The sequence below is a fragment of the Engystomops pustulosus genome, chromosome 7, assembly GCF_040894005.1.
Source record: "Engystomops pustulosus chromosome 7, aEngPut4.maternal, whole genome shotgun sequence".
NCBI lineage: Eukaryota > Metazoa > Chordata > Amphibia > Anura > Leptodactylidae > Engystomops > Engystomops pustulosus.
In genome coordinates, this window is record NC_092417.1 from 123523030 (window position 1) to 123545987 (window position 22958).

Here is a 22958-nt window from a genome sequence, read left to right on the forward strand (position 1 = left end):
TGGCATATGACAGGGTTCCATGTATCACTTCTATTTCCCCCCCTTTATGTCACTTCTATGCCAAAGGGGCATGATGGATGGAGGGCCAGATGGCGGTATGGACCATCCAGGACGTTCCTGCCCACTACCTATAGCTTGGCTATAGTGCCTCACCAGATGTATCAGGCAGAGCCCTTTGCTATATCCAGTATAGCAAACGTGCCAGCTTATTATACATCTCCCCCAGAGAGTTCAGCAAGTTTGTGTGTGTATTTTTTTTTCTTTTGTGTGAGTAAACTTCCCTAATGTTAAGCTGCAACACATTACTGGTTCGCTCATTGGTTGAAATAACCAAATGGATGACCTGTTCCCTTCTCTTGACATGCCATTGTGTGGACCCCTTTTCAGTTTTAAGGTTCTGATAAAAGTTTCTGAAATACAGGAAATCAAATCAAATGCATAGACACAGAAGGGTATCATTTTCTTTCCTTGAAGCTTTTCATGACCATAATCATAAATGGCTATTTGGTAGAAATGGTAATCTTTTTAATATGGCTTAGAATTAAAATGCAAGAATCAAAAATTGTGCCAAGACTTTTATTGTGTATGAACTTGGCTTCACATATCCTATTAAGAATTCTTTTGGAATGCTATGTTCTAGCAACTTGGATTGTACTAATAAAACCCATAAGAATAGTGATAAAATTACAGAGTATATCAAACAAGACATTTGGAGAGAAAAAGCCACATTCCACATTCAAATTTATCATTCCAGGATAAGAACAACTTTGATCTTAAAAGGACATCTACCACCAGGATTAAGGATTGTAAACCATGCACAAAGCTGTGGGAAAAATAAATCTGTGCTGTGATTGGTTGCCACACAGTTTATAAAATAAATCTGAGCTCTAATTTGTTGACATTGGCAACTAAAACAGTTCTGCTCTTATGCTCTTATTTTTAAGTAAAAAGGCTTTTCAATTATGCAAATTAGCATGAGAGGCTTTGAGCTCCATAGCTGTTAATGGAGCCTGGAGCCATTCAGGCTAATTGGCATAATAGACACCTTTTAAAAAAAAAAAAAAAAAAAAAACAGGGCATAAGAAGATAAAAGAAATGCAGATCCCGCCAGAGGGGGCACACACCAGTACATCAGTGTGCTTGGTTTACAATTCTTCACCCTGGGAAAATCTATCAAAAGTGTCTCAGAGCAGAACTGTTTTAGTTACCCATGTCAACAACTTAGAGCTCAGATTTATTTTTCTCACAGCTGTTTATAAAATTAAAATTCCGGGCTCTAATTGGTTGCCTTGGGCAACTGGAACAGATCTGTACACTTTGGAATAATTTCCACCTTTGAGTCTAGATGTACACCACTAGATGATGCCAGATGGTAACAGATGGTACATCTGTAACCAAAGCACAAATAGATCTATAGATCTACTACAATATACGTTTCAAAAGTAAACACATGGCACACTTCCGTTTAATAATAACTATGCGACAACTTGCTCGGGAAGATAATACTATCTACAACACTTGTAATTTACAAATGCAAAAAGTTGCATCATGTATGCACAATGTAAAAGGTGTTACTCAAGGTCCTTTACTTGTGTTTTAAATATATGTTCTGAGCATTTCATAATTTGGATATCAGTTCTAGCAGGGTTTCGATTTTTCCACAATTCCCCACTATGTGGATTTGAGACAACAGTTGGAACAAAGTCATCAGAAGGAGACACTTCTCAGATAGGCGTGTGTGGTGGTGTTTTTTTTTTAAGGCTCCTTGTGAGATGGAGACACAATATTTAGAGAGCCAATGAAGCCACATCCAGCATCTGGTCAACTTCAGAGTTAGCAGTCAATCTTGTCCAAGGGTGCACCATGCAGCTAGAAATAGGAAGCAAATGTCATCCTTTCTAAATAAATACTTTAAAAAAATTCCTAAAATAAAGCTTCTGGGCTACCCAGCGTTATATTCTTTAATTAGCACTAAAGGCCTATAGGCAGCCTGCAAGATAAATGTTTAGAGTGCAGGGGGACATTTATCATTAGTCCTATGTAGCTTCTGCACAAAAATTTTCGACAATTGTACGCCCAAACATAATTTTTGCAGGGTTTTTTTTCGCGAGAATACACCAGAGAGTGTGCAACACCACATTTCAAAAGAAAGCAAATTTAATCGCAAAACTACACCACATAGGAGGTGGTGTATGTGGGTCCATTGCTACTACGGGGGATTTTTGAAGTTTTTGCTCAATTTTATGTTTGAGGTATTTGAGAATTTCCTGTGTAAAAACATTGCAAACAGGCAGAAATTGAGCAGATGTTATAAAACCGATTGTTGGAAACCTGCCAGTCTAACACACAGACATCTGCTCAAAATCCTGGCTAATGATAAATCTCCTCCAAAGGCTATTACATTAACACTGACTAAACTGATTCTTATAGGAGAGCAGTGTGTGCCTCCTGGGTGTAAAGTAAATCTACAAACATTAGATAAGATATCATGCACATCTAGTGACAATTTCTTGTGACATTTCACAAAATATGTCATTTCCCATCCTCCATTAAGTGGTGGGGGCAGTTGGATTTTTATCTTTGAAGGGAACCTGTCACATTTTTCACAAATACAGGTTCCCATTGAGCCCTATTAACTAAATGCCACCCTTTAGCTAAAAATTGTTTCCCCTCACATCTCCATAAAATCATTTTTGTTATCTTACCTGGCTTGATAAAGCCTTTGCGAAACACGTGTTGGGGTCCAAGTGTGTATCCTTCCTTATGTGGTATGGTAACTATAATCTTGGTTTACAGTCTATTCAGACATGCAATTTTGTGTTGTAACCTACTAGCTCTCTACTACTATCTTTATTGATTGATGTACTCTTTTTGGATACACATGCTTTTTATTATTTGTTCCTGATTTCTAGTTACCACTGTCAAACTTGTGTCTTCATTGCTTTTGTTTCATTAAGAAAGTATATTTTTTATATCTGACATACTCTTTGCAGGTGCTTTTTTGTTTCTTTTTTTCCCACACCTACGGCTATATTTGTGTTTATGATCTTACCTGGCATACAGCCAGATCTAGCAGGAGTTGAAGGGATCTACCCCTTATACAGTATCTGATCTCGGGAAATTCGAGCGTGCCTCCTTAGACTTCTGCCACTCTCCATGGAGGCCTCCTGTGATTACATGTGATAGTGGCAGAACTATCTTTGTTTTTTCAAAATCTGTCACTTCTTAATATAAAAGAATATTTATTTAGAATAACAATATAAAAAAAACAATAAATCTTGTAAAATATTCTGATTATAGTCTACAAATAGCACATAGCATGCAGAAATACAGACGACCAAGATTGTAAAGTATAAAAAATATACAATTAGTAAAAGTAATAAATGGATCGTCCAATGCCCCCCCCCCCATTTCTGTCGCATGAAAGCCTGCGCAGCTGCGGCACAATCCCATTGCGTGCGACACAATCCCCCATTAAATACCTGTCCCAGATGTCCAAATCCCGAAAACATCAGAAAAAACTACAAAAGTGCGGCCGCAGACCCTCACTTCTATTCTGTCAGATTTTAGTCAATGGTAATAGAAAAAGATGACTTTTTCATCCATCGTGCCAGTATTATATGCTCCCATCAACATTATCTAATGCATATCTATTCTTTCAGGTTTTAGCCAAAGTAGAAGAGTTGGGGGCCAAGGCTCATTCCTATATTTGAATATTGATACATTGCACATATAAGCACAAAATCCCAGTCTGGAATCTATTTTAACAATTACTTTTACTCAGTATATATATTTATTTTAATTTTTTTTTACAAATTGGTAAAAATACATATACTGTATATACTCGAGTATAAGCCGACCCGAGTATAAGCCAAGACCCATAATTTCAACACAAAAAACTGGGAAAACCTATTGACTCGAGTATAAGCCGAGGGTGGGAAATGCATTGGTCACAGCCTCCCAGTATATAGCCTGCCAGCTCCTGTTGTGAATAGCCTGCCAGCCCCCTGTAGTATACAGCCTGCCCAGTCCCTGTAGTATACAGCCTGCCCAGTCCCTGTAGTATACAGCCTGCCCAGTCCCTGTAGTATACAGCCTGCCCAGTCTCCGATGCTGCCTCGGGTCCTTTGGTCCTCTTTGGATTCTTCCGCTTCTCTTCGGGTATTCGCACTTGGCCGGCACACAGTATTACATCATCTGCTTGCCGACGTCATTTTGTGAGGTGCCGGCATCGCGAGGGGACCCGAAGAGGATCCAAAGGACCTGCGGCGGCACCAGAGCATCGAAACAAGCATAGGACCTACAGGTGACGTCGGAAGGTGAGTTTTGACTATTTTTTTTCTTGACTCAAGTATAAGCCGAGTTAGAGATTTTGAGAACAAATTTTGTGCTGAAAAACTAGGCTTATACTTGAGTTTATATGGTAATTATAATATTATAGAATTAAAGGTCAATATTTGGTTATATATTTGTATATATAAATCTATATCTATAATCAGACAGATTTGGTTTTTCATGGTATATGCAGTGATGGCAAACAATTTAGAGGCCGAGTGCCCAAACTACAACAAAGACCTGCTTATTTATCGCAAAGTGCCAACACAGAAATTTAATTTGTGATTTATACTCCCTTCTCTGTCACAGTTTTCATTGATACCAGCAGCGAGGACACCAATAAAGCAAAAAATAGGTAGAGCTGTCACTTTAAAATACCTCTGTGCACAGCAAGTCCTGGGCTGTCTGGGACTGCAGGAAGATACCCGGAGTCCTCTCTGGTGATGGCCTGAGTGCCCACAGAAAGGGCTCTGAGTGCCACCTCTGGTACCAGTGCCATAGGCTAGCCATCACTGGTATATAGCTTTTAATATTGTTTTCTGAATGAATATACTATTAAATTAAGAAGTGACGGTGCCAGAACTATCATTGTTTTCAGTTTTCATTTTTGGAATACAAACGGTAGACACATGGTTAAAGTTTAGAGCACATCAATTTATTGAAAGGCTCTGCAGGCTTTGGTGCCATCTCCAAAATATATTTTTCTATTTATTCTATGGGGCAGATGTTTTTGAAAATGTTAGTGGTTAATGTAATCAACACCCTGGTTGCAGAGACAATACCCTTAAAGAAGAACATGAGGACTTACCTGGCACAAACATTGTGGAAACTGATTCTGGCAGTGTCAGTGTATCCACCTTTACATGCTGGAACTTTTTACAAGGTCCACTCTGTAGATGTCTATATATAGATGGAGAAAAAGTTGAACATTATTACATTAATGGTGCCCTACAATAATACAAGCATTTTTACCTACAAAGCATAAGTTGGGATGCCGTTGATTTCCCTATATATGCTGTCTTCCGCTGAATATAGAATTGCAGGGGACAAAACCATGTATATCTGGCAGTCATATCTTGGATGTTTTTGAATTAGCTCCATGTATGGCTGTGTACTGCAGCTGTAGCTCCATGTATGGCTGTGTACTGCTGTACTGTATTGCTGTGTCTGTAGCTCCATGTATGACTGGGGACTGAGGCTTTATGTATGGCTGTGTACTGTGGATGTATGCTATATGTATGTACTGCGGATGTAGCACCATGTTTTGCGGTGTACTGTGGCTGTAGCTCCTGTATGGCTGTGTACTGCGGTTGTAGCTCCATGTGTGGCTGTGTAGTGCGGCTGTAGCTCCTTGTTTGGCTGTACACTCCTTCTGTATCTCCATGTATGGAGGCTGTAACTCCATGTGTGGCTGTGTAGTGTGGAGGTCAAAAGACAGATTATGCAGCATTGTCAGCGTACAGGTAACACATATAGCACTTGCTGTTGATCTGGTGACTTACAGTAGACATGTATTTGGAGGAGTTCTCTTATCTTCTTAGACATCAGCACCACCTGAAAGCAGCCATTATAGTCACAGACACCCCCCACAGCAGACATTATAGTCACAGGACCACCTCCACCCCACAGCTACCATTATCATCAGACCTGTGCCCCCCTCCCCCCACAGCTTTCATAGATTTTCTAGGCATAGCGCATGAGTGAGAGTGACATGATGTTTAGTTCGTGTTCTGTTAGTTGACTCTCCTGTATTGGCTTCACACACTGTGGTTGGTCTCAGGCTCTTTATTCAACAAGCTGCCATTACACATGTCCCATATTCATGTCTGTCTACCAACAAGTTGCTACCTGCTTAACTGTACACACACACAAGTAGTGAGACCCCTAGAGGCCAGGATAGCATATAACATATTGCTACATCCTTTCTGTTTTAAATGGAACAATTAAATATAAGAAAACTGTTAAACATGAAACAATAATAAAAAAAACATAATGGGGCAGATTTATCAAGCAGTCTGAAAGTCAGAATATTTCCAGTTGCCCATGGCAACCAATCACAGCTCAGCTTTCATTTCACCAGTGCTCATGAATATTTTAAAGGGGAGCTGTGATTGGTTGCCATGGGCAATTGGAAATATTCTGACTTTCAGACTGCCCCAATAAGTCTATTTAGGTGTAATCCTTGAGGTGGGCTGGCCTTTTTATCACCCTGCCGGCTCGTGTGACATATGATGTTTTGCCACAAACATCTGAGTATTCTTCTGGTTCTGTCACACTGTCTTCTCTCTGGTTACTGTCCTCACTCCTCGCAGCTTCATTCTCAGCTGCCCCTGTTGTCTCCTGGCTTGTGCTTGCCGTCTCATTGTCTTGGATATCTGGATAATGTTCAAATGGCCAAGCATCATAGTGTTCCTGCGTTTTTCTCAGATGTCTGCGATTTCTCCTTAGTCTCCTTCCTTCCTCTGTTTCAACTCCATAAGTGCGAGGCCCCAGTTTCTGGACCACCTTTGCCTTTAGCCAGTGCTTGTCATATTTGACGCACATTATCATTTCTCTGAAGTTCAGGCAGATCTTTTGCCGATTTGTTATAGTAGAAAGCTTGCCTCTCTTGATTTTTCCTTAATTGATCATCAACTTGTTTCACAAGCTTTGGCTTAAGCAAATGACTAGCAGTTGGTAAGAGTGTCCTGGTCCGTCTACTCATGAGCCTCTGAGCTGGGCTGCTGTGGAGGCCTTGTGTGGGGGTGTTTCTGTGATCCAGTATAGACAGGTCTACATCTGAACCTGCCTGCTTTGCTTTTTGCATTAGTCTTTTAGCTGTTTTTACTGCTGACTCTGCTTTCCCATTACTTTGGGGATATCCTGGAGATGATGTCTGATGGTCAAATTTCCACGTCGTGCTAAATCTTTTAAATTCTTCAGAGGTAAATTGAGCAGCATTGTCAGAGAACACAGTGTCAGGAATGCCATACCTGGCAAAATGGGCCTTGAGTTTTTTAATCACCGTTCTTGCCCTTGTATCCTGCAGATAGTCCTACTTCCCAGAAGTTGGAGAAATAATCCACTGTAATCAGATATTCTTTGTCATTCCATGTGAAGAGGTCCGTGCTTATCTTTGACCATGGCCTCTTTGGAGTTGCAATGTCTCCTTGCATATCACTTGCTTATCACTTGCTTATCACTATGTGAAGCACATATTTCACATTGTGCTATGTAATTTTTAATGTGGTCATTCATACCTGGCCAATAGACAGATTCCCGTGCACGGCGTAGACAGCCTTCAATGCCTAGATGAGTAGAGTGCAAGTTTTTTAGTATATCTCTTCTGAGCGATTCCGGTATCACAGCTCTATCTCCCTTAAAGATGATTCCTTGATGAACTGAAAGCTCATCTCTGGTGTGAAAGAATGGAGAGACTTCCTTTGGCGCTTGCTGCTTGTACTTTGGCCAGCCTTGCACAATGACTGTTTTGAGAATCTGGAGAGTTTTATCTTTCTCTGTAAATGTCTGAATTTGTTTCAGTTTTTCCTTTGACACTGCTAGGTAGTCAGCCATATTGATGCTTTCCATTTCTTTTCCTTCATCCTTTGTGATGGGTAGGTAAGCACTACTTAGAGTATCTGCAATCAGTAAGTCTTTTCCCGGACAGAAGCAAATGTCAAACTCATATTTTTGAAGTCGTAAGAGCATGCGCTGCAGTCTCTTTGGGGCATTTAGTAGCGTTTTTTTGGTAACATTCTCCAAAGGCTTGTGATCAGACTGCACAGTCACTCGGCGACCATAAGTGTACTGGTGGAACCGCTCCAGCCCAAATACCAAGGCCAGTAATTCCTTCTCAATCTGTGCATATCCCTGTTCTGTTGGTGTTAGTGCCCTGCTTGCAAATGTAACTGGCTATTGCGTCTGCATCAGTGTTGCTCCAAGGCCTTTTTCTGAAGCATCACATTGTACCACCACCTCTTTATCTGGATCAAAATACCTTAGGATTGTTGCATCTGCAATTGCCTTCTTCACTGCCTGGAAAGCACTTTCCTGGGATTCTGTCCATTCCCAGAGCACGTCTTTGTGTGTTAGCTGTCTCAGTGGCTCACACATGTCTGCTAGATGCTTGCGAAACTTTGATAGGTAATTTACCATCCCCAGAAATCGCTGAACTCCACAAACATCTTTTGGGGTAGGCATGTCTTGTACTGCCCTTACCTTTTCCGGGTCAAGTTTTACACCATTTGAGATAAGAAGATGTCCGATATATTGGACTTCTGTCATTTTCAGTTTGAATTTCTCCTTGTTTAACTTTATTTGCTTTGCTCTACATCGTTCCAGAAATTGTATCATTTTCTGGTCATGATCCTTGATGGCCGATTCCATGTCTTCCCCTTCTCCCATTATAAGTATATCATCTGCTATTGTTTTGACTCCAGGGAGTCCTTCCAAGGCTTGCATCAATTTCTGATGGAACACCTCTGGAGCAGGACTTAGTCCCATGGGCATTCTTAGCCATTTAAAGCGTCCAAAAGGGGATGAAAATGTAGTCAGTGAACTTGATTTTTCATCCAGTTCTACATGCCAGAATCCATTTTTTACATCACATACTGAAAATATTTTAGCCTTTGATAAATCTGGTAGAATATCTTCTATTGTAGGCATTGGATAGTGATTTCTTTTCAGTGCTTTATTCAGTGGCTTAGGATCAATGCATATTCTTAATTTACCAGATGGTTTCTTGACTATGATCAAACTGCTGATCCAGTCTGTGCTCTTCAGGACTGGTGCTATCATTCCTCACTCCTGTAAATCCTGTAGCTCCTCTTTTAGTGGTTGCATTAAAGCTACAGGCACCCTTCTTGCCGGTAATCTAGTAGGCGGCACTGTGTGATCAATTTCTAGTTTATATTTACCTTCAAGGCACCCATCACCTTCAAATAAATCAGCATATTCTGTTTTTATAGTCTGAAGATCGAGTATTTTTGGTTTTGAATTTTGTATATTCTGGGACACTTCAACAGCCATTATGTTGTGGGTCTGCACCTTTATTAAGTCCATCACCTGAACTGCTTTTACACCCAGTAATGGTACATGATCACTACCAGGCAGCACTGTAAATTCCACTTTGTAACTCTTTTTGTTACATGGGTTCCTTAATTTAAGCTTGCAGGTCCCCATTGGTTTCAAAACACTTTTGTTGTACATCACCAGGACCTTGTCCGTGGGCTCAATGGAAACCTGCTTTTTCAGCAGCGCACATGGAATTACATTGCAGCTTGCTCCACAATCCAGCTGAAATCTAATGGGCTGATCATCCAACAAAAAGGTTGCAAAGAACTGTTTCACCTCCTTTGCTACTTGCTGCTTGAGCACATGGACATTCTCTGTTGCAGGCTGTAGCCATGTAATGTCCTCATCACTGTCTGTGTTCTGTGTCATTGTGTGGACTTGTCTGTGCTGTTTGCTGGGTTTTAGTCTGCACAGAGCTGAGAAATGGTTCCTTTTCCCACAAATCCTGCAGGTTTCACCATATGCAGGACACTTCCATAGCTCCCAACCGTCCCGATTTTGACGGGACTTTCCCGTTTTTCGTACCTCCGCCCCGCGTCACGGGCAGCTATGATATTGTCACGGATTCTCCCCCCAGGTCCCGCTGTGTCCCGGCGCTGTGTCCGCATAGTAAATACTTTAATAGCCAGAACTCACAGTACAGAATGGCTTCTACAGACATCGGGAGGGAATCCTTTTCAGAGAAGTGTCGGGCTTAGCGGAGAGCAGGGACCACGTCATCAGCTTCAGATCAGCATCTGTCCATATATGGTCACTGCATCTCCTAGGGTTCCCCAGAGCAGACATCGGGAGGGAATCCTTTTCAGAGAAGTGTCGGGCTTAGCGGAGAGCAGGGACCACGTCATCAGGTCAGATCAGCATCTGTCCATATATGGTCACTGCATCTCCTAGGGTTCCCCAGAGCAGACATCGGGCAGGGAATCCTTTTCAGAGAAGTGTGGCTTAGTGGAGAGAGCAGGGACCACGTCATCAGGTCAGATCAGCATCTGTCCATATATGATCTCCAGGGCTTCCCCAGACACAAGCTCTTTATATAATTAAATTACATAAAGTTTTGGCCAGGCTGAGATTCGAACCTGGGACCTTGTGCACCATAGACAGGAACTTAACTAACTGAGCTATAAGCCCAGAGATACAGAGCTGAGGATTTCTGGTAACTAAGAAGTGTTATCTGCCATTTACACTGTGACACAGACTAATGCACTGATATATAGAGAGGGATCTTCTCAGAGATTATTATTGTAATTATTGAGACTATTATTATTATTATTATAAATTGTATTATTTTTATTATTATGGAGATGATTATTAATAATGGTAAAAATAATAATAATCATCTCAATAATAATAATAATCTCCATAATAATAATAATAATAATAATAATCTCCATAATAATAATAATAGTCGCAATAATTACAATAATCTGAGAAGATCCCTCCCTATATACCAAGGCAGTAATTCTGTGTCACAATGTAACATTTGTCATAGTTCTTAGTTACCAAAATTCTCCACCTTGTTAATCACAGAGGTTATAGCTCGGTGAGTTGGGGTGCTGTGTTATTATTGTACATGGACACTGCAGGTTCTGGGTTCAAATCCCTAGGAGGATAATTTTTTTTTTTTTTATTGAGATGATTTTTATTATTTTAATATGGCTAAAATTTGGGGCGTGGCCAGGGAGTGATTGGGGGTGTGGCTTAGGGGGATCGCCGCGGCACGCATAGCGTGCCGCCATTTTGTCCCTCTTTCCTTTTCACAAATGTTGGGAGGTATGCACTTCTCTTTGTCTCTCTCATGTCTTTTCCCACAATATCTGCACTGGATGCTGCTTTCAGGGAGCCTGGGCCTTGCTTTGGCTCTCCCATATACCGCATGTACTGCCTCATCCCTGGTGGCTTCCATCATCTTCAGGCTGTCCTTTGTCAGCTCAGCCGCCCTGCAGATCTTCAGGCATCTCACCAAGGTCAGCTCTTCCTCCCTCAGTAACCTTTCTCTGAGGTGAGAGTCTCTGATGCCACACACTATCCTGTCTCTAATGAGAGAGTCTCTTATTTCTCCAAAGCCACATGTTGCAGCCAGTCTCCTCAGTTCTGTCACATATCTGTCCACATTCTCCCCAACCTCCTGATCCCTTGAGAAGAACTTGTATCTCTCCACAGTCTCATTCTTTTTGGGGTCACAGTGTTTGTCAAATGCCTGCACAATGTCCTCTAGCACCAGACTGTCAGAGATTTCTGGGATTAGGGTCTTGGCTATTTCTCTCCCCTTTTCCCCAATAAGGTAGTAAAAGAGCTTTACTTTCCTTCTCTCATCCCTTTGGGCCACTGTCAGATCCACATACAGGGTGAACTCTTCCTTCCAGTGTCTCCAGGTCTGTGACAGATTGGAAGAAGTGACCTCCAGTGTCTGAGGGGGTTTCAGGCCACTCTCCATTGTGCAGTCTTATTAGGGACTCTGTACTTACAGTTGCTGTGATTGACACAGGTTCTGTGCCCAGCTGCCACCATGTTCTGTTAGTTGACTCTCCTGTATTGGCTCCACACACTGTGGTTGGTCTCAGGCTCTTTATTCAACAAGCTGCCATTACACATGTCCCATATTCATGTCTGTCTTCCAACAAGTTCCTACCTGCTTTACTGTACACACACACACACACAAGTAGTGAGACCCCTAGAGGCCAGGATAGCATATAACATATTGCTACAGTTCGGTGGCTTAAGATTCAGTGATTAAGAAAAAATGTGAAAACTATTCCAGAAAATCATCAGACCGTAGCCCCCTCCCCCCACTGCCATTAGCATCAGGCCAGGGCCCCCAGCCCCACCTCCCTGCCATTAGCAATCGACCACGACCCCCCACCACTTCCATTAGCATCAGACCAGGTCTCCCCTCCCCCCCGCAGATTCCAGTAGCATCAGACCACGGCCCACCTCCTCCCACAGCTGCATTAGCATCATTGCCCCCAACACTCACCTCCTTTCCATCCACCGAACATGCTGCTCCTGCTCGGTCTACCCAGCATTCTGACGTGGGTGGATATCACATACCAGCTTAAAAGATAGACACGTGCTGGACTTTTGAGCACAGTCGATTGCCGTGCAATGATGCCGACTCGAACAGATGACATTATTGTGCGTAACAGGAGTATCACTGTCAACTCAGGGCAAAGTCCTTCACTGTCAACTTCACTGTCCCTTCAGTGTCAACTCAGGGCAAAGGATTCTCCGGTACTTCGGTGGGCCAGACCGACGCTTTAGCCGCCAACCCCCAGTAATACATCTATATAAAGCCACCAACCCTCCCAGTACTACATCTACATACCGCTGCCTCGCCCCCAGTATTACATCTACATACAGCCGCCTCGCCCCCAGTAAAACATCAACATACAACCACCTCACCCCCCACGAATACATCTATATAGAGACACCAACACCCCCGGTATTACAACAATATACAGCTGCCTCATCTCCCAGTAATACATTTACATCTACTATCATTTACTATCTACCTCATCCCATACCAGACATGCACTGGGAAGAGACTTTCCGGGAGGCTCCACTTTTCTTGTGACATCTCAACTTCCTGGAGGAACTCCTTTGTTGACATTATCATAGTAGCAGAGTTCAGCGACTGTTCTGGAAGATGTGTGTGCTGTGTTGTCACTGCGAGCTGACAGTCTGAAAGCATAGTGCTGCAGCATCGATGCACTGGACTAGGACCGAGAAGCATTCGCATATCGGCACTGCACCAACAGCTGTCACCATGAGCTTACTGTCCCTCCTTCGTTCCCAGTTGTATTCGGCTCACTGTGCAAATGTGTGATTAACCTCATTGTGCAAATGTCTGATTAACCGTGTCTGACATTGACATCTGGTGGGGGTCCCTTGTGGTGGCCCAGCCTATGATCCGGCACCTGATGCCAAACAATCATAAGATGACATGAACCATGTCAATAGTAAACCTTCCCACAAAATCCGTCCCACCTGCCTGCATGTGCATCCTAAGTTGGGAGAAAGAAAAATAAGAAAATTGGGTTAAGCAAAAGGGCCAAACATCCCCCTTAAATGGGTGATGTGGATACCAAATTGGCCTGATACATGCCCTGATAACAATTTTGTTTGGTACTAATTTGTAAATTCAAACTGGACGTTTGAGGATCGGTTTTAATTCCTTTGATAATGACTAATATATGGAGCCCAAACTATAAAGAAATGTTGTACTCCTTAATGTAGAGACCCTTTTTTGTATTTAAGTTTCCACTTTTAACTCCCCACCTTCAAAAATCTATAACTTTTTATTATTTTTAAGGAGCTGTATACAGGCTTGTTTTCTGCGTTACAAATTGCACTTCATAATGATGGTATTTAATATTCCACGCCATGCACTGGAAAAAAATTCCAAATGCAGTGAAAAAGGTGAACAAAATGTGTTTGCGTCGAATTCTTCTGAGCTTTGATTTTAAGGCTTTCACAGTGGGCCCCAAATGACATCTGTGTGCAATCACAGGGACATCAAATTTGAATAGGTTTTATAATTTCATACATTTACAAAAATTAAAACCACCTGCACAAAAAAAAAATCTTCATTTTGCCATCTTCTGGTGCTAATAACCTTTTCATATTTTGGAGCTGTGGGTGGTGTCATTTTTTTTTACTTTTAATGATGCTTTCAATGCTACCCTTTTTTGCACTGTACGGCCTTTTGATCACTTTTTGTTGAATTTTTTTGTATTGACAAAAAAGTGGGTATTTTTGGCATTGGGCACTATTTTCTGTTATGGGGCTAAATCCCAGGAATAGTTATTGTTTATGATTTATACTTTAGGATTTATGATATACTTTATATTTATATCAGTTCTAGGGAAAAGGGGTGATTTGAATTTTTAGGTTTTTGTAATGAATAGGTTAAAACCAGACAGGCTTGGGCCTTGTCAGGCCCAGGCTTGACCTCACAGTGGGCGTCGATCGAATCCAAGAATCCAGTATTTAAATGCCTCCGGCAGCTACGCCGACTGGGTCTGTATGGTTAACACCCACGACCTGGGGTGTTACCGGTGGGTGTTTGCTGCAATATGTCAACCTTGTATAGAGAGGGCTCAGCCCGTAAGCCCTCTCCATAGACCTGCAGCCGGCATGTAAAGTAATAGTCTGTCACATGTCAGTAAGGGGTTAAACAACCTTTCATTATCAGTTAAAGTTTTTAACCCCACTTTGTTAAAGAACTTGACCTGATTCCATAAGAGAAATAGGAAGAACAATTGGATCCAACCAATACTGTAAAATGCTCTTTCTTTTAGCCCGGATTCCCATGAATTGCGATAAAGGACAAGATATATGCATGTTTTAGACCCACGATATTATTGATATCATTGATAGACATATTATGTTCTTAGGGTGTAATATATGCCCGGTGGTAAATCATTAAAGCCATGTCCTGATAACTACTAGCTGAAATTTAACAAAGAGTCCAGGGCAACTGCAACCAACTATACTTCCTTTATTGGAAATGGGTACCAATCAACAAAAAATGGATGCAAATATGGCAATAGTATTTCAAGGTGAAAAACAGGTGTTTTTATTCCATGGCTTTGTTTTTTAGCTTCAGTGTTGAGAAGCCAAAATGTAGCCAAGGAATAAAACCACCCCTTTTTTCACCTTGAAATTCCTCTTGGAGTCGCCTCTAATATGCCCATCAGCTCTAGGTCAGACAGGAAACCAGTCTGGGGCCAGGAGGACCTGATGTGTTGCCTCCCTGGGTATAGATGGCCAGAGCAATCAATAAAAAGAGCTAAAAGATGTAACCAAACCTTTAGCTCTCTTTAAACATAGGTGTAGCCTGGAATCTGTTTCAAAAATCTTTACCAAATTTGTTTGAGACTGATAAAATATATGATTTAGTTTGTAAATACTTAAAATGGCATCCATCAAATATTGGACATTTTTTATATGCCTCTGTATATGTGAAGGCTGCATAAGTTTGTAAAATGTCCTGCAACAATACCAATTGTTTTAGAGTTCTCCTAGTGAACTTGGCCAAAAGCTTGGTATACTTTACTTGTCCATATTGCTATCTGTCTACTGCTAGACAGAAGAGTGTATCAACACTGTCCCAGGAATGTTGATTCTGTTCTACATAGTGGCTGTTTTGTATGGTTAAAGAGCAACTTAGGATATTAAGATTTTCTATTCCTGTTAAATACATGATGTCTTGTAGTTTTTTTTTAGCTCCACCTTCCCCAGTGGAGTGTTGTTTCCAGTGGTGTCCTATTTTCCAAACCAGAACATGTGTTACATTAGTCTTCTTCTTTTATAGCTGACACATTAAATGGAAACTGTCAAATCAGGGGCATCATTTTCACTAAAGACAGGTTACAGAAGCCCCTTACAGCTGCATTACAAATTTGCCTTTCCTCTTTCTCTAAGCATTTGCATTACAATATAATATAAGTGTGTGTTATAACTTACCTTGCACTCTGACAGAATCCTCTGTGTAGTCCTGGGGTTTAGGCTTTGGTTTGGATGCATTTAAAAAAACATGTGACTTATGTGTGCTGTGGACTGCTCAGCTCTTGGCCCCCACCTTTGTGCTCTTGTACAGCTCCTCCCTCATACTCCTTCACAAAGCTCACAGACAGTGGTGAGCTGACAGTGGGAGAGAGAGGAGCTGTACAGGAGTACAAAGGTGGGGGCTAAGAGCAGTCTGTAGTACAGACAAGTCACATGTTTTTTGAAAGACATCCAAACCAAAGCCCAACCCATAGGACTACACATGATTCTGTCAGGTTGCAATGTAAGTTATATCACACAAGTTATAACACACAGAAAGGAATATTCACAATGCAGCTGTAATGGTCTTTTGCAACCTGTGTTTAGTGAAAATGAGGTCCCTGGATACAGGTTCCCTTTAATACACTTACCGCTTCCACTCTTCCTCTGCCTCCCAAAATTCATAGACAATAAAAATATTGGTATCCGGTAGCCGCACAGCAGTTACACTGAGGAAAACATGAATAAAAGATACATGATAAATGCAATGTCAGAAAGATTGGGTCTATTTGATAACAATACTTTTCAGAGCTGTAAATATAGGATTCATTACTACATGAAACTGTTCGTTCATTTACCAGATATAAATTGTCTGCAATTAAGCTTTTTTGTTAATACTTGTTCCCATGTCAACTCAAAAAGAAAGTCTGTCACCGGTCCAAAAATTCATTTGTCTGGAGTCACAGTTACTACAACTTCCCATCTTAGTTTCCAAATATTTTTATAGGATAAAGCTGTACAATCCTCAAAGCTACAATTTCCCCAAGCAGGGGTCAAAAGTAAAAGAGATACACTCTAGAAGGCTGTGGCTTTCTGCCAGAGTTTATAGCTACCCTTAAACTGCTCTACGATCAACCAGTAGACTGCCCTAAACTCCCGACACTCAACCTCACCCCCATTAAGATTGCCAGAGGCACACGTCAGTGATGCCCATTGACTTCAGCACTCTTTGCTCCAGTAATGGAACTCCTGGCGGCAGCAATAAGAGCAAATCCCAACATCCAAGGCCTCTAAACAACACAAATAAGGTCAGTCTCTTTGCAGACAACCTACTTCTATTCATTACTAACCCCCACACATCTCTCCCAAATTTACTACAACTCCTCAATAGATTTTACTCAGTTTCAGGTCAACATGGACAAATCTGAAGCTCTGTGTATGCACCTTACTCAAAGGATAGAAGCAGCTGTAACTGATTCCTTTGGATTCAACATACAATTTCACTATATCAAATACGCTATAGTGAAATTTCACTATAGGAATACGATTAACTACCCTCAAGACCCCATTATTCCGCTGAAAATAAGCACCACCAATACAACAATTTCAAGTAGATTTAATAATTGGTCCAAACCTTCCCTCTCCTAGCTAGGCCAGATTCACAAAATAAAAATGGTGACCCCTACCTAGGTTTTTATACCTTTTCAGATCATTCCCCATCCCCATACCGGTAAAGTCCTTTAAACTCATTCACTTGCACATTTCCAAATTTGTATGGCATTTGCACACATAGCCTCCTCTACCATGTTTAGAAACAAAAGGCTAGGTGGCCTATCACTTCCTAATTTTTCCCTCTATTGCAAGGCAATACAAATTGCTCAATTTGCCACCATTCCCACTCTCAAAAATTCCCCCAGATGGATCTCACTTGAATCCCAACTGATATACCCAGCTTCCTTGCCAAGCCTGTTCTGGATGACAGGTCTCCTGCCCACCTCACTACAAGCCACTTTACCTTTTTTACTACACTCTTGAAAACTTTGGCGTTCCATTAGATTCCAACAAAAGCTACACCCCTCTCCATTAATACCGTTGCATTGTATTGTTGCATTGTATACACAGGATGTTGCATAATAAGTATAATATCCCTTACACGTAGACGTAGCAGAGAACATAATCCATGGTTGCTAAACATTATTAAAGTGTTCCATTCTTATGGCCTCAATCTTTTTATATAACAATCAGGTTTAAATGTTGACAACTACTTCCCTGGACAGCGTGGGCTTACACCACCTAGTTCCTATATTTTATTTTAGCTGCAAACGATGGATTCTATTGTTAATGCTAGAGGGTTTATTCCCCAGCAATAATACAGTTGGATTTAGGGTTATACTTAATGAAAGAACTGAAGTCAGGAGTGTGCGGATATCCGTCCAAAATCAAACCACCACCAGACATGTCCACCAAATATGTTGGTGGTTACCTATTTCCTGACATCCTCTAAAACAGAGGTTGGAGACATTTGGATATTATGCAGATGCAATGGGACTAGGTACGTTCTATGCAAAAGTTTAAGTGCGGTTTCGGTTAACGAAAGTGCGGAGGCTAGCTCTTGAAAGAGCATCACAACAGTGTTTCTATCTCTTTAATGAAAGGGTGTGTTTCCCATTGTTCCATGATAGACAGTTTGATTTCTGGTGGGGGAGCATAAAGAATAGCATATACATAGGAGATTGTTCCCCTTCCAAAGGGGTCACGCATACACATCCATTCAAATCTCGTAGAGCTAGGCAGTGCTCTTTAGTTAGGTAGCAACTGATTTAAGCCCCAATACTCCACAGTATAATGTAGGAACTTCAGAGTTTTAACAAAAGCCGGGTGAAATCCGAGCTTGTTTAAAACTGAAAACAAATAATACCAAGAAATGGAATCGAAAGCTTTTAATTAAGGGTGACCGGGATTAGTGAATTGAATGTATAATATTTAGAGCCCTTCTAATATAATCTGGAGCTTGCCTCATAGGGATGAAACCCACCTGGTCTCCATTTATTAATTGTGGGAGGAGTTGATTAATTCTACGGGCCATTATTGAAGTGAATATTTTCAAGTCAAGGTTAAGAAGTTAGATGGGGCGATAACTTTTAACCAGCAAAGCATCCTTCATGGGTATGGGGATTACTACCACATGGGCCAAATAAAATTCAGTGGGCATTTGCTCACCTTTCATCATATTATTACAGTGGGAAAAAATGTGGGTGGGGGGTTGTATATGAGAGACTTTTCTGTAATAAAGCACTGATAGGCCATCAGGGCCTTGGGCCTAACTAATTTAAAGTTTTTAAGTTTTCCTCTCGGGTAATAGGATTCCTCAAGTCTGAGGCAGCCACTTCTGTGAGGGAAGGAAGGTATAGGGTAGAAAGAAAATTATTCAGTGTCTGGGGGCTGGATTGTTGGGACTGGGAGTATAAACGCTATAAAAGCTATGGAACTCTTGATAAATCCTATTAGGGTGGGACGTAATATTACAACTTGAGTCTCTTATTGAAAAAACATGATGGATTCTCTCTGTTGTAATTTTTGTGCTAACATCTTATCTATTATCTTATTTTGTTTGCGAAGTGGTCCCAAGTCCAACGTATTGCTATGTTGTGAGAATTATCTGCAGTTGTAACTTAGTCTCATAGATTTGTCTATAAAGATACCTGGAGGGGGAGATCTGATTAGCTTGTTCCAACCTCAGAAGTTTACTTTCCAGTTCAAGCTGCAATTTACCCTGCTCCTTTTTCCTGTGAGGCCCTAGGCTCATCAATTTACCTTGGATATACTTTTTATGTGATACCCTATGGGTGTTTCAGGGGGGCAATTGTTCTCTTAAGGTCCTCTTCAACCACTTTACTAGTGGGTCTTGTAACATCACCTCATTAAGAGGCCACCGGTAGACTGAGGTGGTGGGCATAGTGAGCTTAAAGATCGTAAGTACTAAATCATGGACAGACCATGTTGATGGTACGTGTCTAGAGTATAATACTGATGGCATTATGGTTACATTAGTGAGAATGAGGTTGATACATGAATAAGTCCTATGGACCGGTGAATAATACGTATAACCTCTAATACCCTGTTGACATTCTCTCCAGGTGTCAGCTAGATTATTCGCCCTAAAAGGTGTGCTAGCTTCCTTTTTCTGTGCGACACCTCCAATCTCTCTGGAGCAGTACTATCAAGATTGGGATTCAGGGTAAAATTAAAGTCACCACACCAGATTAAGGCACAATATGGTAATGATGCTAAATGGGTACAAATTGTTTGAAATGCACTCCCCTACTCGCCCTGAGGCATATAGCTATTTACAATACATGTGGTAACCCCTTGAATGTCACCCAATAGAATGACAAAGCCACCTTTATCGTCTACAATTGTGGTGCTAGGTTCGAACGGGAAAGAGTTCTTCAAGAGCAATGCCATCCCTCTTATCTTTCTAGTGCGAGAGGAGAGATATACTCTTCTGTATTTGCTATGAAAGTAAGAGGGGGAGGAAGTCTTGGAGAAGCGTGTCTCCTGTAAACAGATGACATTCCATTTATGTTTGATATAATCAATAAATGCCTTATGCGTTTTAGAAGGCAAATTAAAGCCCCGTACACTATGTGAAATAAACTTACTCATATCTATGGTTATAAGTGTATAGCAAATGTAGGGAAATATAGTACAAAAGATCAACCTGTACATACTCACATTTCCTTGTAGCTGCAAAAAACGTCACTATCTCCATCCAGGGAAGGGAATGTACACAAAAAGGGAAAGATGGGGAAAGACACAGACAAGGACAAACAAGAAAACTAAACATCAAGATCAACATCAAACTTTCCAGGAGAAAGGAGAGGGCCTTATATTACGTCAGCCGTCTCCAAACTTCTCCTATAGGGGGCAGCAATAATCCTGGTGTGTCCTGCAACCAAGAAACCAAACTTATTGGAGAGAGGAATCATTTTTAAAAAAAAGGGAGGAAAAAGGAAATCGAAGAGAAAAAGATCACTAAAAACAAGTCCCGAACATCTACAGCAAACTTTTAGAACATTCCTGCCACTGCTTCAGAGTCATGGTTCTTGGGAAGATCTCTTGCCAATTTCTGGACGGTCTAGGTGACTAACGATGTCTTGAGGTCATCTCAGTTAGTGGGATACCACTACGTTCTAAAGCTTACATGCCTTCCTCCAGCAAAAGGGAAGCCCCATTTATATTTCGCTTGCGCTGCTTGTAAGGCCGCAGTGATGGATCCAAGGGCTCTCCTTCTAGCCAGGGTAGCTGGACTGATTCGCAAACCATTTAACTGTATCGGGGAGGTCTGGTAAATTGGGGTTATCACGGGCTGCACATAGGATACGGTCTCGGGTATCTTCATCAAGTAACTTCAGAACCACATCTCTTGGAACCTCCGGGTTTCGTTGTCTGCCTAAAGCCCTGTGAATGCGCACAGTGTGCAGGGTTGTTTTTACCACCTGAGGCAATAGTGCAGCAAAGAGATTTGTGGCCGTCTCCTTTAGATGTGTAATGCCTTCTGGCAGTCCCCTTATCCTTAGATTCCCCTTTCTAGATCTGTACTCACATTTTATCTCCAGTTGCTCTGATCTTTGATCTTCTAAGGCGTCCGTTGCCTCATCCTTCCTTCTCTCTAAATCATCAGTCCTTTAAGAAATGTCCTGGATCGGCGCCATAAACTTCTCGAGAGCCGCGAGAGCTCTGCGCTGAAAGTGCTCTGGAGCAGGTTGGTTTTAGGGAAGGCTGAGCTCAGTACCACTTGTACCACTCTCAATATAGCTGAAAGTAGCAGGCCGTATCTCCTGTCATGGCGCTGATGCGACAGTCAGATTCCCGCCATGGAGACTTACATTCCCTTGCCCTCACCTCGGGGGACTCGGGCAAGGGAATGTAAGTCTCCATGGCAGGAATCTGACTGTCGCATCAGCGCCATGACAGGAGATACGGCCTGCTACTTTCTGCTATATTGAGAGTCTGGGGCCTGGAATTCGACCTATTCCTAGTACTGGTCATGCCCTTGACTTACTGGCCTCTTTGAGTTCGGGTCTTACGCTGAAGGCTGGCTTCTGGCTGCGGCAACACCATTCCAGTTACGGAGCTCAGCAGATCATGTCTGCTCTCGCCAAGCAGTGTGCATGCACCCCTACTCTTCCCATTTTAAATATGCCTCCTCCCACTGTATGCTCTTGAAACATTTTCTTCCTTGGTCTATGTTGGCCCCCCCCATCGCCGCTTGGCTCTGCCCACCACCATCTGGCTCAGCGCATCATGGTGCACATGATCTACAGTTTCCCACACATTGCTCACTGCTAAATACACCATGCAGTGAAAGGAACAGCATTCTGGTAAGGACGGGGAGGGGACTTCCTGTCTTCTCAGGCTAAGATTTAAAGAGACACTAAGCTGTCAATCAAAACGTGGATGTGTGGTCACTGGCATTCTGTAGAAACCGTAACTCTTCTCTTCAGAATTGACTCTTTGTCTACTCATTTGCATATTATAAAAATAGCTGTATCTACAGTGCCACAGTGGCAGATCATCAACAGGTCTTCTTCAAGAACAAACCTAAAGAACCTGGGGACTGCCTATACACATGACTGAATATCACACACAGACATCAAGTTGCACTCACTGGATGCAATCTTCTTGTCCTGATACATTCTTCAGATATTGTTTCAGAGAACTACAAAACTCGCCCAAAGATTTCTGGTAAACTTGCATTTCTTGTCGCACCAAGTAAAGGTACTGGAAAGAGAAGCAGTTAAAAGACATTATTGTAAGTAGAAATGATGGGTTGTTTGTCCAGAAAATTAATTTGTAAAAAAACCCACACAATTTAACATAGAATATACTATATAAAATGTGAGAAAATACCTGAAGGCATTTAATTTTTTGGACGTGCTATACAATTTCAAAGATTTTAGTAAGCGCTGAGGGGTGGACCACAAAGTGCCCAAGCCTATCTACCCTGTGATCCTGTTGTACAAACTCAGAAATTTGGCTATGTGGCTGACTAAAACAATTTTATTGACACAAGTTTGTAACATTCTACAGGTTACAATTATGAACATCTCATTTTTTATCTTTTTAAAATTCTCTTTCTTAAGACAAATGAAACTGAGTGGAAGGAGTACATGAATAAACAGATATAAGCCAACAGGAGTACAATTTACAGGCTGCTGACAATCCCAGAATACAGGTCCAGGACATTAGTTACTCATTAAAAAATTGAGAATCAGTAAGTAAAAACTGAAAGACAGAAG

The 22958-nt window shown here is 41.5% G+C and overlaps 1 protein-coding gene across 3 annotated transcripts in view; it reads right to left on the reverse strand.

Moving 5' to 3' along the window:
* Positions 1-1054: 1054 nt before the first annotated feature.
* Positions 1055-22958, reverse strand: part of NECAB2 (N-terminal EF-hand calcium binding protein 2) — a 535939-nt gene continuing 514035 nt past the window's right edge. For all 3 annotated transcript variants that reach the window (XM_072117736.1, XM_072117738.1, XM_072117737.1), the window contains 4 exons: positions 22328-22440; positions 16308-16385; positions 5144-5235; positions 1055-1869 (listed from right to left, as the gene is read on the reverse strand). In XM_072117736.1, the coding sequence (XP_071973837.1) occupies positions 1841-1869; positions 5144-5235; positions 16308-16385; positions 22328-22440 (312 nt within the window). In that variant the 3' untranslated portion in view covers positions 1055-1840. The remainder of the gene's footprint in view (positions 1870-5143; positions 5236-16307; positions 16386-22327; positions 22441-22958) is intronic.